This window comes from Loxodonta africana, chromosome 6 (genome assembly GCF_030014295.1).
Source record: "Loxodonta africana isolate mLoxAfr1 chromosome 6, mLoxAfr1.hap2, whole genome shotgun sequence".
NCBI lineage: Eukaryota > Metazoa > Chordata > Mammalia > Proboscidea > Elephantidae > Loxodonta > Loxodonta africana.
In genome coordinates this window covers 96004729-96022526 of record NC_087347.1, presented here as the reverse complement: position 1 = coordinate 96022526, position 17798 = coordinate 96004729, and the positions used below count along the sequence as shown (strand labels likewise).

Genomic DNA, 17798 nt, shown 5'->3' with positions numbered 1-17798 from the left:
TAGAACCTATGCCACCAGTATTTCAAATGCCAGCAGGGTCACCCATGGTGGACAGGTTTCAGCAGAGCTTCCAGACTAAGACAGACTAGGAAGAAAGGTCTGGCAATCTACTTCTGAAAATTAGCCAACAATAACCTTATGGATCAGGACAGAATATTGTCCAACTCTCTTAGGACACCTCATCAGGAGGGATCAATTGCTAGAGGAAGATACCTTGTTTAGTGAACTAGAGGGCCAATGAGGGCATGGAAGACCCTGTGTGAGATGGATTGACACAGTGGCCATGACAATGGACTCAAACATGCTGGGGATTGTGAGAATGAAACAGAATTGGACAATGCTTTGTCCTGTAGTATGTAAGGTCAACGTGATTCGGTGCTGACTCAATGGCAACTAACAATAACAACAGCATTCTCATAATTACAGTCTCATTTGTTTTTCAAGGAAGCCAAAAGCTACTTCTAGAAAAATTGTTTTGAAATAAAAAATTGTTTTTTCCCCCTTAAAAGAAAGTGTCTCCCTCTGGTGAGCTCTGAATTCTAAATTGCTTAACTCCAGTTTTGTTTTTATAAGACCAAATCTAGCACATATTTATAATAAAACAATAAAACTATACTCTAATTCAAATCTCATTCACTGACCAATAAATCCTAGCTTGAGTAGGCTACTGGATCATATATAAAGGATAACTTTCATATAGTTTAACTTATTTCTACACACCGCTATATTATCGATACTCGACTCACGTCACTCTGGAGGTCATAGGCCTGCCGAGCATGGGTGACGTCATTCTGGTCAGGTAGGCACGTCCACTGATGCAGGATGTTCTTGTAGTCTATGTCACTGACCAAGGTCTGGCACTTCTTGGCTAGCACCACTCCCAACATGTCCACTGGGCTACTGAACTTGGTCTTCCACTTCTCAAAGTCCTTCTTATACTCCCTGTCACTCTGGATCTTGGCTACATGCATGGACCACATCATCTTGGGGTCGTCCTCAATGTTCCGGGCTCCGATGTGGTGGCCAAGCTGCTTGCGGTACCCATCTTTGTATTTGTACTGAGATGAAAATATACAAAGCAGGCTTTCATTACATAAGTTCTCAGAAGCCACATATATGTGCACATTCATCTTGCATAAGCCATAGTGTAATTCGCTAATAAGCACCAGCTCAAGCCAGTATCCTGGCCTTTACCCTGGAACCTTACAGAGGTAGTAACATAGACAGAATTCCTATCATTTTAATTATAGCTAAGATCACCTATGTCCTAATAACAAGGAACAGTTCTGAAGCAGGAAGCACACACAGTGGCCTGAGAGGTCACCTGTGGACATGGGGGAGAGGGTGTCTGAAACAGGGCACCTGGAGAATTGGATCTTATGCACTAAAAACATGTGAGAAAAGAGATTCACTTGGTGACATTGTATGTGTAATAAGCAATAAAATGAGTGGTCGGTCCCGCAAGCATGAAGTACACTAAGCCAAGGACTACCAGCAGTAGCAACCAAAGAGAATTTACTATCTCATAAAAAATTCATGCATTCGGTAAAGGTCGCAAATTTTAGGCATCACTTTGAAAACGGGTTATACTAGTGAAGGTGACACAGCAACCTAGCTGGTTAGATCATGCTCCTAATAAGGTCATGGGTTCTAGTCCCACTGGGCCAATCATGTTTTTTTTCATTCTCTGTCCAATGACTTCATCCCTGGAATTGGAGCCAACTCTATAAAAAATACATGATTCTAGTCTCAAAGATGACTGAGTGAGAAAGTATAGATGAGTCAATAGGAGGCAGTATGGCACAATGGTAAGGAATGAGGGCGTCACTACCTACCAGGAATGTGATTTTAGGCAAGGTGCTTAATCAATCCACAAAAGGTGTATAATGGAGTATCTGCGCCCTAGAGGTCTTTGAAGAATATGTGAGATAATGCATGCAAAGTTCTTAGCACAGAGTTCTCAATACGTTTTATTATTTCGCTGTTTATTACTCTTGGCATAAATCCATTTGTGAAATGTGCCAACATACATAAACTAAAGTGGGTCACTAACATGATCTTCCAATATAAAGGGCAGTATATTACCATATTCCCAAATAGTGGGATTTTGAGATCAGTTGTCTATTGCTCAAGAATCCCTGAGGCACCAGGTAATGATAATGTTATCACTCTGAAAGGTATGTGCTACAGAACCTGGAGCTACTGTCAAGGGGGTAAGCTTGGGCCAGTAACCACCTCTTGTACTGATCAGCTGTCTTCTTTTCATAATCTTATGAAGGTAAATTATACTGTATAAAAAAATGCTACATGAAGCAGGACTCTGATTCTCACTGGGAGTACTTACATGTATGAGTTACATTTTCTGCAAGCACAGTGGTAGTTTTTATAAGCATCTCCAAGCTCACAGCTGCACTTAACATTTTATACATGAATGGATGTTTCTCTAGACTTGGTGGTCCAGTTCTCACTGAAGATGCTATGGCCTACAGGTTACAAATGCCTTGGATGTACATCAAATTTTTCTTTTCTCTCAAATTAGTTTTTTTTTTTTTAGAAATACCAAATATATTAGGATGTATTTTCAAAGGTCTGGGGAAGTTCTTTTTAATGAGTTAGTTCAATGAGAACAACACTTCAGATTGATCACTTCCTTAGAGTAAAATTGACAACTCACGTCACTAGCGATGTCCCTGGAGGCCTTGGCTGCCACGATTGGGATAGCATCAACTCGTAAGTCATAGCCTTTCTTCTTTGCTTCTTCGTTGGCGAGTTTATACAGGCTCTAAGTTTGGGGGAGGAAAAAAAGGTTAGATGCTGATATTCATTCCAAAACTTGACAGAGGACTGAAATAATCCACAGAGTCCTACACAGAGAAGTGTCTATTGTCGATCATCTTACTTGTGAGACTTCTACACCTTCTGCATTTTTGCTGAAATTGACACTTAAAAATGATACCAATGGAGAAGGCTGTATCTTTTCTTTTATCTTAAAACTTATGTTTATGCTTAAATAACTATACATAAATATACATCTCATATATTGTTTTAATTTTTTTTTTTAGTTAAAATGATGAATCATATTTTTAAAGTCCTGGAATAATTAAAGTTAAAACTCATAGGCCTAAAGTGGCAAAATATGGAGAGGAGGGAAAGGCTTGATTCGCTGTTGATTATGACAATTCAATTCACATTTATTAAGTACCGACTCTGTGCCTATGACTGTGCTTGGTTACTTAGGAATCCAAGATGAGCCTGAGACCTCCCCTCTCTTCAAGATTTCTGGGAAAACTGATAGAAGGACTGACAAGCTATGGAATCAACTGCTGAAAGTCAAGTCATGAGAAATAATTTAACCACAGCATTAAAAGAGCTCTGGGAAGGAGTAATTTATTCTGAATTGAGAATCAGGGAAGCTTCTGAAGAGGAGGTGACCTTGAAGTTGGGCCTTGAGTGATAAGTAAGACTTCAATAGACTAAAATGGCAGCCAAGGGCAGACGGGATGACATGATTCAATGCACAGGGGAGTGAAAGTGCAGGGCTGTTGAAGGAATGGGGTAAGATCCCCAGGGAGAATGGCAGGAGGACTGAAAAGAAGTCTGGGTTAGACTGTGAGGATCTAAGTGCTAAGCTAAGAAGTTTGTGCTTAATTCTATAGAAAATAGGAAACCAACTTAAACCTTTGAAGAAAACAGTGACATAATTAAATTTGTGCTTAGTTTTCCTATCCTGAATGAGAAGGAAACACAATGGAATTGAACAAAGCTTAGAGAGGAAAGACAGAAAAAGGAGACCAGGCAGGCTAGGCATTTGCTAAGGTTGTTTTCCCTGGGCCTTGCTTAAACTGGCAACAGCACTATAGTGTCTGAGCTTTTGCAGCAAAGACAGAGTCCAGAATTCCAGAAATGCAGAGCAGATAGTTACAGGGGCTTTTTCACTCCTGGAATTCCTGCATAACTTTCATAATGAAGCACACACAAAACATTACTTTCTTAGAACAAGACTGGACATACACTATAAAAAAAAAAAAGGTTTAGCTAAAAACTCAGTCCTTTCTGATTTGAGAGTAAGGCTTGATTCTTACAATTTTTTAGGACAGTTAAGAGCTAGTTTGAAACCCTGGTCGTGTAGTCGTTAAGAGCTAGGGCTGCTAACCAAAAGGTTGGTAGTTTGGATATAAAATTACCATCTGCACCACCTAAAATAACTTCAGTTGGTGGCTATTATATCCAAACTCTAAGTGGTTTTCTGCAGAAGAGAAATATACTGTTGATTTATGCTGCCAAAGAAACAATATTTTCCTTGCTAGTGACCACAGCTGGGAGAATCTTAGATTCACAAAAGGCTCCATAAGCTGAAACCAACAGGCTCAACCTTACAAGAAGCAATTGCAGACAGATAAATGTCAACCTTTGAAATGAGAGTTAAATTACCAAATGGATAAATCCAGGATAGGGAGAACCTAGCTTAAGCCCATACCAAATGTCTTAGAGTTTAAGTTTATTCCAAGTTTCATGTGCACCACCAGTGATGTAGCTATCACATGTCCTTGAAGCACAAAGTATAGAAGTGGAGGTCAAAAGCCCAGAAGAGAAAATCCAACAGTCAAGTGTATTCTACGCTGGTCACTCCTCACACGTAGAGTATTGTTCATTTCTGAGAGTCACATTTTACCAGGGATGTCATGTGAGGAATACCTAGGAATTTGGGATATTTGGATTAGAAGGAGAACCGGGGGTGGCAGCGGGGTGGGGTGGAAAGGGAGAAACACTGAGGTAGCTATTTCCATCACATGGAGGTGAGAAAAGATTTGTTCTGAGTAGCTGCAGAGGACTATGTGGATTTGCAGAGAGAAATCTTGTGACTCAATATATCAGAAGCACTTTCTAATGGAATTTTCCAGAATGATTGGGCCGATTTATGAGGAAAGATTCTTGTCACTGGGACACTTACACAAAGGCAGAATCATGACATGTTGGGTGGGAATTTTTATTCTGGTAGGGAGGCTGACCTTTCTGCTTTAGCATCTGGGATTCTGAAATGGGTTACATGGCTCGAAGCTCATAGGAGGTGAAAAGGAAACAGGCTTGCTATTACATGTAGTCATAGGCCTCTCTTCTCTCTCTCTCAGTGTCATTTTGTGTTGCTGTGGTTTTAGTCTTCAGTTTTAATCTTATACATTAAAATCCTTAATTTTGACCCTAAACTACAATCTAGGGACAATAAATCACATATGGAAAATACATTTATCAAAGGTATGTAGCCTAAAGGGGAGACACGTGTTTACTTAGTTTATGGCTAATTTCCTAACTTCAAAACTTAGTAAAAGAAACAGGTATAATCAAAAAGGTCACAAGTTAAATGGTTTGTTTCTTATAATTTGTGCTTCCTAAGTGATCATTTGTATCACTTAAAGTTTGATGTTTATGATGGTGATTGAGAAATTCACATGGAACAAGAGATTCTTTGCAAAGCTGTCATTTAGTATTATACCACCAAGGAATAGGTTAATCGAAAGAAGAAAGAGCGTGCAAATGTCAAAGAGTTAGCATCTGCTCTCACCTGACTGTAGTTGATTTTGTTCATTCTTGCCAAGGTAATCTCTGGTGTGTCTGGCATTATGTGGATCTGGGTCTTATCTTTGTCCCAGGCTTCTGTATATAAACGCTATCAAAGGCAACATATAATCAGGAAAAAAAAAATGCAGCTTGCAATTAATAGGAATTTCAAGGTCACAAGAATTTATTCAACAAAATAAGAAAAGATTATGCATTTAACATAGGTTGGCATCTTGAAGTAATTAGTTCACAGTAAGACACACATTTATACATTTATCCTCTGATAATACACGTGAACTTTTTTTAAATGTGAGAGTAAGCATCATTTATGCAAAGATTATTTTTCCATAAACATATGCCATGTTATAAAAACCATGAAATGAAAACATGAAGTAAATATTAAAACATAAAAAGACAGACAGGTAGATGACTTTTGTGGCTCAAGGCTCTATTTCTTTCTTTTCTCAATGATGCTAACTTTTCTTTGATTCACCTTTAAAAGCCTCTCTAAAATTTGAAGCCTCACCTTGTTCATGTTGATGGCATTGTTCTTGGCCAACACTTGTTCTGGGGAATCAGTCACACTGGTAAATTTCAATGCGTCTGGAGGCTGGCGGTAGATTTTATCACTCAAAATTTCAGTTGCTCTTTTGCATTTTTCCACATCCACAGAGCCGATGGGCACCCAGCCAATGCCTCTCAACCATTGGAGATCTGACTTATAATTATTCTGTTGATACAAATAATGAATAAATATCTATCCCTGCATTAGAAAAGCATTTCCATTTAAAGGATATGACGCAAAGTAAAAACACTCTTGAAAATATTGTTTGACAGAGGAGGGTGTTGTTGTTATTGTAGTTAGTTGCCTTCAAGTCGATTCCAACTTATGGCAACCCCATGTGTTACAGAGTAGAACTGCTCCATAGGGTGTTCTTGGCTGTAACCTTAATGGAAGCAAATCACCGGGCCTTTTCTTCTGCAGTACTGCTGGGTGGATTTGAACCACCAATCTTTAGCAGTCAAGCGCAAACTGTTTGCGCCTCCTAGGAACAGGCTGGGTAACAGGCAATATTTTTTTTTTTTTTGGTTCAGAAGGTTTAAGAATTAACACTACAAGGAAAGCATCCTATCCCCCACAGCCCCTTTGCAGAGACTGGCAAGCTTGGTGTCATCTATTGCTCACTTTTCCAAGGGATTTTAATTCACTGATTTTTCAACTTTGCATGTTATTTTAATGTCAGTACTTACGTCGCTCTGGAGGTCATAGGCCTGCCGAGCATGGATGACATCATTCTGGTCGGGCAGGCATGTCCACTCATGCAGGATGTTCTTATAGTCTATGTCACTGACCAAGGCCTGACACTTCTTGGCCAGCACCACCCCCAGCATGTCCACTGGGCTGCTGAACTTGGTCTTCCACTTCTCAAAGTCCTTCTTGTACTCCCTGTCACTCTGCATCTTGGCCACATGCATGGACCACATCATCTTGGGGTCATCATGAATAGCTCGGGCACCAATGTGGTGGCCAAGTTGCTTGCGATAGCCTTCTTTGTACTTGAACTAGAAGAAGAAAAAGTCTGATGATCACCTATTTTCACTTTAAGCAAAAAGTAGCTATTGGACTCAATTTTTCCTATTCACTAAAAAGATGATTTTTCTCAATATATGAGTAATATATGCATCTTGTAAACCATTCAGAAAATGCCATAGTGAATAAGTAAACTAAATTTAAATAAGCACAAAAAAGAAAATGAAATTAAGACCAGATTCTATTACTAGATCACTGATAAAACTGCTAACTTTTTGTGGTGTGTGTTTGTGTGTGTATGTGAAAGAGAGAGAGAGAATAAAATGAGGAGTCGTGTTATATACAGGATTGTGCCTGCAATTTTCAGTTATAAGAATTCCTTTTTGCCTTAAATATCATTCACAAATGATTTTTAATGATAGCAGGTATTTCATCATATGGCTGTATATTTTATCCTTCTCTGATGGTTGAACATTTACTTTAAATTATTCCCATATTTTGGAAAAAATATGGATAAAAGAAATAGATAAACATTTCTAGAAATATGACCAAATCCATCTTTTAAAGAAAATAAACACCAGCAGCCAATCGTTGGATGCAGAGATAAACATAAAGTTCTTGTGAACGGTCGGGCTTTGAATAGAATATTGTGGCCCACTCATTCAGTCCTTCTAAGTTTATTGGTCCACAGACCATGTGTTGAGTTTTGAACAAACCCTACTAAGAATTCAATTTTATACAAGATTACACATATTGTGGAAAGTCAAAAAGATGCCTGAACACTAAGTTTCAGTTATGGGTGAGGGGAAAAACTGGAAATGGATAATGGTGATGGTTGAACAACATGATAAACATAATTAATGTCATTGAATTGTACATGTGAAAAATGTTGAAATGACACATTTTGTTACAAATGTTTACCACAATTAAAAAAAAAGATGTCTAAACTATAGTCAAGAAGCCAATGCTTTTGTTGAACAAAACATGTTTTGAAATGCATGTTGTTATGTACACAACCATACCTAGAATTTAGCCTTTGTGTTAAGAATTTCATTACCATTATTTTAAACTATTTACAGAAAAAGAAACTGTTAGCACAATCTTTTACCTCATAGCTTACTTGCTATATTATAAATTTCAGAGACAGAAAGAATTTTTTGAGCTCAAGCTAAGTCGAACAACTTTTCAGAGGTACTTACTTCGCTTGCAATATCTCTGGAGGCCTTAGCTGCCTTGATGGGAATGGCATCTAGTCGCATATCATAGCCTCTCTTCCTGGCTTCTTCTAGGCCAAGTTTATACAGTTTCTAAAAGAGACATAAATAATACTGAATTTGGCTTATAAAGTGCATTGTAAGGAAAACATGTCATATGCTGTGACTATATTGCTTACCTCACTATAGTTTATTTGGTTTTGTTTAGCTAGTATAACTCCAGGGGTGTCTGGCATAATGTGAACAGTGGCTTTATCTTTATCCCAAGCTTCTGTGTAGAGGCGCTAAAACAAACAAAAAGATATTAGTAGTTCAGGCCGGTAATGAATAGACACATTAAAATGGTTTGATTCTTAATAAAAAGAGATTCTGCTCTGTCAGCTGATATTTGTGACACCTTCAAGTCTAGATGTCTCATGTCATTAGGAAGTACAAAACTTACTTATAAACCACTTTAAGATCAAGCAAAAATATTTGAACATGAATTTACTTGTATAGAAAGAGAGCTCAATGCTTCTACAAACAAACAAAAACCCCTCAAGCAAAGAAAGGACTTACATGGTTCATGGTAATAGCATTGTTTTTTGCCAAAACCATTGGTATGGAGTCCATTAGGCTGGAAAACTTGAGTTTATCTGGGTGTTGACGGTAAACGTGGTCACTCAAAATCTGGGCAGCTCTTTTGTTTTTCTCATCCTCAACAGAACCGGTAGGTAACCAACCAATGCCTTTTAGCCACTGAAGATCAGACTTGTACAAATTCTGAAATTGCAAGTAGTGACAAACCACTTAACATACCATGTGCCTCTGAAGAAATAAAAACTTCATTATATATTTTAATGCTTGAGTTTGTGAGAAATTTGAAAGTCTTGGCACATCTTGTGAACCAAGAAAATATTAAGATTAGAAACATTTTTGAAAACCATTTAAGCAGAAACACATAGAGAAAGACTTTCCACACAATAAGAAAAGCTCCCTCCAAAGCAACTGGGGCATTGCTGGCTCTTTGGGGAATTGGTGTCCTCTGACATCTGGTGACTGCATAGAGCTTGGGCATCAGTTCAAGGAATTAGATCTGTATTGTGCAAATCCAACTCCCTTCACTTTAAGGGTACTTTGATGCTTAGAGAAGAGGAAATAATGTTTTGTTGCCTAAAGGAAAACCTTAGACTCACATCACTCTGGAGGTCGTAGGCCCTCCGAGCATGCGTGACGTCATTCTGGTCCGGCAGGCATGTCCACTGATGCGGGGCGTTCTTGTAGTCTATGTCACTGACCAGGGTTTGGCATTTCTTGGCTAGCACCACTCCCAGCATGTCCACTGGGCTGCTGAACTTGGTCTTCCACTTCTCAAAGTCCTTCTTGTACTCCCTATCACTCTGAATCTTGGCCACATGCATGGACCACATCATCTTGGGGTCGTCCTCAATGTTCCTTGCTCCAACGTGGTGGCCAAGCTGCTTGCGAAAACCTTCCTTGTACTTGTACTAAAGGAAAAATATTGCTCTCATTTGTGGTAAATTACAAAGTACATTAAGAATTTTACTAACCACCTAGGGAGCCACACATTTCAGTTTTTTAATAGAAGGGATTAAAGGCTAAATTCAGCTACAAATTCCACACATAGTAAATGCATCCTTGATCTAACTCTCACCCCACACTGCATCTCTGGGATCATTTTACTCTGTTTTAATTTGTTACTCCTTAGAAGATTTTGTTCAATTCAAAATGAAATTAAGACTACTTTGAGGTTATGAATAGCAATCAAATCAATATAAACAGGGGATAAAGTCTTACTTCGCTGGCAATTTCCCGGGATGCTTTTGCTGCTTTGATTGGTATGGCATCAAGAGGAAGATCGTAACCTCTTTTCTTCAGCTCCTCATAGCCCATTCGGTAGAGTTTCTGTTAAGAGACAAAGAAGTTCACCTTGCAAAAAATGTTCTCCATGAACAACTGCAGCGTAATGGATCCAGTGTGCCAAACATTTTCAGAGTGCAAGAGGATGGCATCTGCATTCGAGAATACTCAAATGTAATTGGAAATTATGCCCGCTGATTACCAATGATCCTGCCTTAAACTATAACGCTGTTCCATTGCCTAGAACAACAAAATTAAATGTCGGCTATTCTCAAACTGGTGGCTCAGTGGTTAAGCACTTGGCTGCTAACCGAAAGGTCAGGGGTTTGAACCCACCAGCCGCTCCATGGGAGAAAGAGGTGGCAGTCTACTTCGATAAAGATTACAGCCTTGGGAACCCTATGGGGAAGTTCTCCTCTGTCCTATAGGATCACTATGAGTTGGCATCGACTGACAATGGATTTGGTTTTGGGTTTTTATTCCCAAATCCTTTAGAGAATGAGGCAGGAGAAAATTAATACATAAATGAAATCAAATATCATTTAGGCACTATTTTCCAGTTACCTTTGAGTGTCTTGTTAAAAGTTTTTGTTAGAAAACAAGAGCAATGCCTTCCTATCTAACTCAGCTAGTAGGAAAAAATTGTCACCTGGGCTCTCACTTTCACATAGCTAATGCCTTGTGAGATAGAACCTGTTTCACAATACAGAGCCAATCCAAGTAGGGTCCATATCTGTTGTCCTTCAAAATTTTTAAAATGTAAGGATTTTTTTGAGGAAAGCTTCAATATCAAATTTAAAAAGCTTAGGGGAAATAATTTGCTTCTTCAGATTTATTACAACATTAAATAATCAAGAATATTATTTAAAAAGAATTTTTTTTTTTTTAACCCAGAAACCAGATTGCTTTAAATCTTACTGGTCCTAAACTTGCGTTTGCAAATTTTAAACCTTTGTGACATGACTCTAACACATTTATTTAATGTTAAAGTCATTCTATTAGAGTTGGAAGTTTATCTTTAAAATATTTAATTTTTAGAACTATACATTTTAGAAGTTGATGCTATGCTTACTGTAAAGATAAAAATGAAATTCTTCTGCATGGGTATTACACGTTCATTCATTCAGAATATCACTGAGTATCTACTGTGTGTCAGGCACTACATTAGGTAAGCCCTGCAGAACCGTTGCAAATTGTCTCTGCCCCCAAGGAGCTCCCATACATGTAGCAGAGAATGATACAAACCTTCACATTACAGTGACATGTATGATAACAGACTGCAAGGAGCAGGGAGAAGACTCCCAACTCTACCTGAGATAGGGAGTACCAACATTTTGATGTTCAAGCTAAAACGCACTAAATGAGGAATCTAAGTCATCTGCAGGTTATTGAAATGATTCACGGATTCAAAAGAACTTCCAAATAACTTTACTGACTTAGCAGCAATTACACTGAGCTTTCTGAAAATACATGCTGAATTTGAAAACTTACATCACTTGTGTTGATTAAGTTTGCTTTAGCCAGAATAATGCCAGGTGTATCAGGCATGATGTGGATTTGAGTCTTGTCCTTGTCCCAAGCTTCTCTATAAAGTATCTAAAATGAGAAATAAAAGTTTTTAGTGGTGTTGTTAGATTAGTAAATCACATAGCTAATTTCAAACAGGATTACTGAATACATCTGAACTAAAATGAACTCCAGAAATTATAACAGAAGCAGGTAACATAAGAAGCAAACAGGTACAGTATTCCTTGACTTATCTGTGACATAACTGCCTTTCAAAACATAGATTATAGGTCACCTTTTTAAAATTACAGAAAATCTTACCAATAATAAAATAACCCAGACAATTAGAGCTTTTGCCAATATCATTAGATACAATAGCAGTTCTCCATCTTTTGGGTGATAGAAGTCCTCCTTGGTGTTTGATTGAGAGAAAGCCCTCACCTTCTCAAAAGAAGACACATTCAAGGTATGCCTAGACATTAAGGGGTCTCATTTCCTATGTGACTTTTTAATTATAGTTATACTTTACAATTATTTTAGGGGCTTAGAATTCCTAAAAGGATTTTATTTGGGAATTTATCTAAATCTTTCAGATGTCCCAGAGCCAGGGTTTCTCTGCAACAGAAGGCAAAGGAGCCTAAACAAAAAATCTCATTGATTTACTAGAACTAGGGAGGTGAACATTTGATGAGAAATAGGATATTTACATAGTGGCAGAGGATGTCCCCAAAAGAAACTTTTTAATAAAGAAGGGGAAAATGGTAACTTCACAGTGGTGAAATCTGGAAGACACCACTCAAATCAAGTGATCAAAGTTGATGTTATGGTGAATTGTGTCCCCCTAAAGTACACACTGTAAATCCTAACTTCTATGCCTGTGGTTATAATCGCATTTGGAAATGGGTTGTCTTTGTTATGTTAGTGAGACAGAGCTAGTATAGGGTGTGTTTTAAGTCAATGTCTCTTGAGATATAAAAGAAACTAAACAAGCAAGCAAGTAAGCAGAAGTGGAAAGAAAGATGCCATGTCACATGAAGATTACCCAGGAGCAGAAGCTCAAAAAGACAAGGAGCTTCCTCCAGAGCCAGCAGAGAAAGAAAGCCTTCCCCTGGAGCTGATGCCCTGAATTTGGACTTCTAGCCTCTAGACTGTGAAAAAATAAATTTTTGTTTGTTAAAGCCACCCACTGTGGTATTTTTGTTACAGCAGCACTAGATAACTAAGACGGTTGATATTACCAGTAATGGGGCAAATTGATATTGTGTACCTCCTGATATAGTGTACGAAGTAGGACACGACATGTAATATTCCTGCCCAAAATACATAACTTGAATCTAACCATGAGGAAACACCAGACAAACCTAAATTGAGGAACAGTCTACAAAATAATTGGCCCGTTCTCTTCAAAATTATCAAGGACTTGAAAGACAAAGGAACACTGAGGAAGCAGTCCAGATTAAAGGATATTAAAAAGACATGACAAGTAATGCAATATATGTGATCTTGGATTAGATGCTGGGCCATGGAGAACATTTTTTTTCCTTTTTCTATAAGGATACTAGTGGTAAAATTGAATAAATTCTGTAGGCTAGATAATAGTATTGTATCGATATTAATTTTTTTATTTTGATACTTGCATTATGGTTATGTAAAAGAATATTCTTGTTTTTAGGATATACACCTTAAAGTATTTAGGGGTAAAGAGAATGAGAGAAAGAAATTGACAGGGAAAAAGTAAATGTGGTAAAATATTAACCTTTAGGGAATGTGGGTGAAGGTATGTACACGTGTGTGTATATATATAAAAATATATATAATTATACATATATATATATATATACACGAAATCCACTACCGTTGAGTTGATTCCAACTCATAGCGAACCTATAGGACAGAGCAGAACTGCCCCAGAGGGTTTCCAAAGAGCACCTGATGGATTTGAACTGCCAGCCTTTTGGTTAGCAGCTGTAGCTCTTACCTATTATATATATATATATTTTATATATATATATATAATTATATATATATAATTATATATATATAATTATATATATATATGAAATTTTATATATATATATAAAATTTTAAAAGCCTCATTGGTTCCTTGGACCTGTCAACATCCCTTTGAGGGGTGTGTGGTTGGTATTATTCTCTTTTCTGAGCATGTTCACTATAGTCCATATAACCCAGAAAACCTGATTAAAACCTTCAGGACCAAAACAAAGAAAGGCTTGTTAACTTCCATATACGTTTATTCCAGCTCTGTATTGCCCTGGATTAAGCATGACCAGAGTTTCTCAGCGTCAGCACTGTTAGCATTGTGGACTGTATGATTCTTTGTTGGGGGTGGGGGCTGTCCTGTGGATTGTGGCATGAGTAGCAGCATCTATACTCTCTACCACTAGATGCCAGTGACACCCTGACTCTCAAGTTGTGACAACTAAAAGTGTCTCCGGATACTGCCAAATGTCCCCTGAACCACTGAGCTAGCCATGACATCACACCTCCACCACATAGCTTTCCTTCTTACATCTACTTACTGATTGTATACTTTCCAAGAAGTTTCTTCAATGGCATGTGACACTTTCACCCCAGGGCCAAGAGAGAAAATGATAAGTTTTGTTTGATACAGGGTAGATGTGTTAGTCTGTTCAAAAGCAGAGACAACAAGCTCAAGAACCCCCAGCTGGCCCAGATCCTGAGGCTTGAGGGGATCAACATTTCAGTGTCCCTGTACAAGGGCACAGTGTTGGGCAGGTCTGTTACAGGACATTTATGTTGATAAGCTCTATGATATACAATTTCTCTTTTGGTCACCTTCTTAGTTCAGAGCTTTTTAAATAACTCTGTTTTATGGAGAGAAAGGAAACCTGGATTCTATCAAGGGGAAAATATTTTGCATAAATTTGTTGTTTTATTAGTAAGCTGGTTGAATTCAAATTGCCATCATAAAAGCAAAAACAAAGAAGAAAGAAAAAGAAATGAAAACACAAACATTAGAAATGAAGCTGACAGGTCAGCATTTACTGTATGTTTTGAATAATCAAATTTGCAAAAAAGTAGGGAGTTAATCAGGAAGAGAGGAGCTACAATTTGTCAAATGCTCAGTATGAGCTGATTATGAGCTTATATATATTATATAAAATTTCCTAATATACATATGTCAAATATATAGTATATTATATATTACTATATGCACTTAAATTCTTTTAAGATCCAAATGGTTATTATTATAAACCTATTTAAACCTCCTTACCCATTCCAGAATCTCAGTCCACACAATTTAACTTTCTGTAATTCTTAAGGTTATGTTTCTAGCCAAGCAGTAATTTTTCCCTTGTTCACATAAAATTACTCCATACTACTATCTTTCATTAATTTTATTCAATAAATATTTATTGGGCACCTAAAAAAAAAAAAAAATTTTTTTTTTTTTAAATCTACCAGCCACTCCTTGGAAACCCTATGGGGCAGTTCTACTCTGTCCAAGAAGGTCACTATGAGTTGGAATTGACTTGGCAGCAATGGGTTTGTTTTGGGGGTTATTATGTGACAGACGCTGGTGTCAATGTTGGAGAAGAAACTAAGTTAAAAACAGGACATATCTGCTGTGATTTTATCAAATTATCTTGATTTAGCTAAATTAAGTCCATTATAATCATTTGACAGAAAATACAGCATAACATTTCCACTTTGCCTGTGTAAGGTACTCAGAGCCTCTCCCACTCACACACTCTATCCCCACAAAAAATTTGGAGAATTTTAATACAGACAAATTTCAAAGGAAAAAAAGTATATTCGGCTCTTATTCAAATTTACACACCAACCACTAATGCCAAAGATGAAGAACCTGAAGATTTTAAAAAACTTCTGCAGTCTGAAATTGATAACATGCAATCCAGAGGCATTGGTAATTACTGGTGTTTGGAATTCAAAAATTGGAAACAAAGAAAAAGGATCAGTGGTTGGAAAATATGGCTTTGGTGATAGAAATGATGCTGGAGATCATATGATAGAATTTTGCAAGATCAACGACCTATTCACTGGAAATACCTTTTTTTCAAGAACATAAATTGTGACTATACATGGGGGCCTCATCAGATGTAATATACAGGGATCAAATCAACTACATCTGTGGAAAGTGATGATAGAAAAGCTCAATATCATCAGTCAGAACAAGGCCGGGGTCGGTCAGCTGTGGGACAAACCATCAGTTGCTGACATGCAAGTTCAAGTAGAAGCTGAAGAAAAGTAAAACAAGTCCATGAGTGTTAAAGTACAACTTTGATTATCCCACTTGAATTTAGAGACCATTTAAAGAACAGTTTTGACACATCGAACACAAATGACTAAATGACTGAGGACCAGATGAGTTGTGGAATGACATCTAGGACATCACGCATGAAGAAAGCAAAAGGTCATTAAAAAGATGGAAAAGAAAGAAAAGACCAAAATGGATGTCAGAAGAGACTCTGAAACTTGCTTTAAACATAGACTAGCTAAAGTGAATGGAAGAAATGATGGTGGAAATGAGCTGAACAGAAGATTTCAAAGGGCAGCTTGAGAAGACAGAGTAAAATATTATAATGAAATGTACAAAGACCCGGAGTTAGAAAACCAAAAGGGAAGAACATGTTTAGCATTTCTTTGAAAGAACTGAAGGAAAAATTTAAGCCTCTAGTCGCAATATAGAAGGATTCTATGGGCAAAATATTGAATGACACAGGAAACATCAAAAGAAGATGGAAAGAATACAGACTCATTGTACCAAAAAGATTTGGTTGACATTCAACCATTTCAGGACATAGCATATGATCAAGAACCCTTGGTATTGAAGGAAGAAGTCCAAGCTACACTGAAGGTACTGGTGAAAAACAAGGCTCCAGAAATTGACGGAATACCAATTAAGATGTTTCAACAAACAGCTGCAGTGCTGGAGACTCTCACTCACGTATGCTAAGAAATTTGGAAAACCTGGCCAACTTACTGGAAGAGATCCATATTTGTGCCCATTCCAAAGGAAGGTGATCCAAAAGAATCCAGAAATTATCAAACTTTATCATTAATATCGCATGTAAGTAAAATTTTGCTGAAGACCATTCAAAAGCGGCTGCAGCAGTACATCAACAGAGCACTGCCAGAAATTCAAGCTGGGTTCAGAGAAGAACATGGAATGAGGGATATCAATGCTGATGTCAGATGGATCTTGGCTGAAAGCAGAGAATACCAGAAAGATGTTTACCTGTGTTTTATTGACTATGCAAAGGCAATCGACTGTGTGGATCATAGCAAATTACAGATAACATTGGGAAGAATGGGAATTCCAGAACACTTAATTGTGCTCATGAGGAACTTGTGCCTATACCAAGAAGCAGTTATTAGAACAGAACAAGGGGATCCTGCATGGTTTAAAATCAGGAAAGACGTGCATCAGGGTTGTATCTTTCACCATTCTTATTCAATCTGTATGCTGAACAAATAATCCAAGAAGCTGGGCTATATGTAGAAGAAGGCACCAACAGGATTAGAGGAAGACTCATTAATAATCTTCAATATGCAGATGACACAACCCTGCTTTCTAAAAGTGAAGAGTACTTGAAGCACTTACTGATGAAGATCAAGGACTATAGCCTTCAGTATGGATTATACACCAACATCAAGAAAGCAAAAATCCTCACAAATGGACCAATAAGCAACATCATGATAAATGGAGAAAAGGTTGAAGTTGTCAAGGATTTCATTTTACTTGAGTCCACAATCAACGCCCATGGAAGCAGCAGTCAAAAAATCAAATGACTTATTGCTTTGGGCAAATCTACTGCAAAAGACCCTTTTAAAGTGTTAAAATCAAAGGTATCACTTTAAGGACTAAGGTGTACCTGACCCAAGTCAGTATTTTCAATTGCCTCATATGTATGCAAGAGCTGGAAAATGAATAAGGAAGACTGAAGAATTGATGCCTTTGAATTATGGTGTTGGTGAAGAATATTGAATATATCATGAGCTGCCAGAAGAACAAACAAATCTGCCCTTGAAGAAGTACAACCAGAATGCTGCTTAGAAATGAGGATGGCAAGACTTTGTCTCATGTACTTTGGACATGTTACCAGGAGAGAACAGTCCCTGGAGAA

At 37.6% G+C, this 17798-nt stretch overlaps 1 protein-coding gene across 29 annotated transcripts in view; it reads right to left on the bottom strand.

Moving 5' to 3' along the window:
- Nucleotides 1-17798, bottom strand: part of NEB (nebulin) — a 216183-nt gene that overhangs the window by 131675 nt on the left and 66710 nt on the right. For all 29 annotated transcript variants that reach the window (XR_010322314.1, XR_010322315.1, XM_064287138.1 and 26 more), the window contains 11 exons: nucleotides 11653-11757; nucleotides 10099-10206; nucleotides 9477-9788; nucleotides 8860-9063; nucleotides 8481-8585; nucleotides 8287-8394; nucleotides 6808-7119; nucleotides 6083-6286; nucleotides 5561-5665; nucleotides 2675-2782; nucleotides 747-1058 (listed from right to left, as the gene is read on the bottom strand). Coding sequence is in view for 27 of the 29 variants with exons in the window: in XM_064287138.1 (XP_064143208.1) it covers nucleotides 747-1058; nucleotides 2675-2782; nucleotides 5561-5665; nucleotides 6083-6286; nucleotides 6808-7119; nucleotides 8287-8394; nucleotides 8481-8585; nucleotides 8860-9063; nucleotides 9477-9788; nucleotides 10099-10206; nucleotides 11653-11757 (1983 nt within the window). In the remaining 2 variants the exon portion in view is untranslated. The remainder of the gene's footprint in view (nucleotides 1-746; nucleotides 1059-2674; nucleotides 2783-5560; nucleotides 5666-6082; nucleotides 6287-6807; nucleotides 7120-8286; nucleotides 8395-8480; nucleotides 8586-8859; nucleotides 9064-9476; nucleotides 9789-10098; nucleotides 10207-11652; nucleotides 11758-17798) is intronic.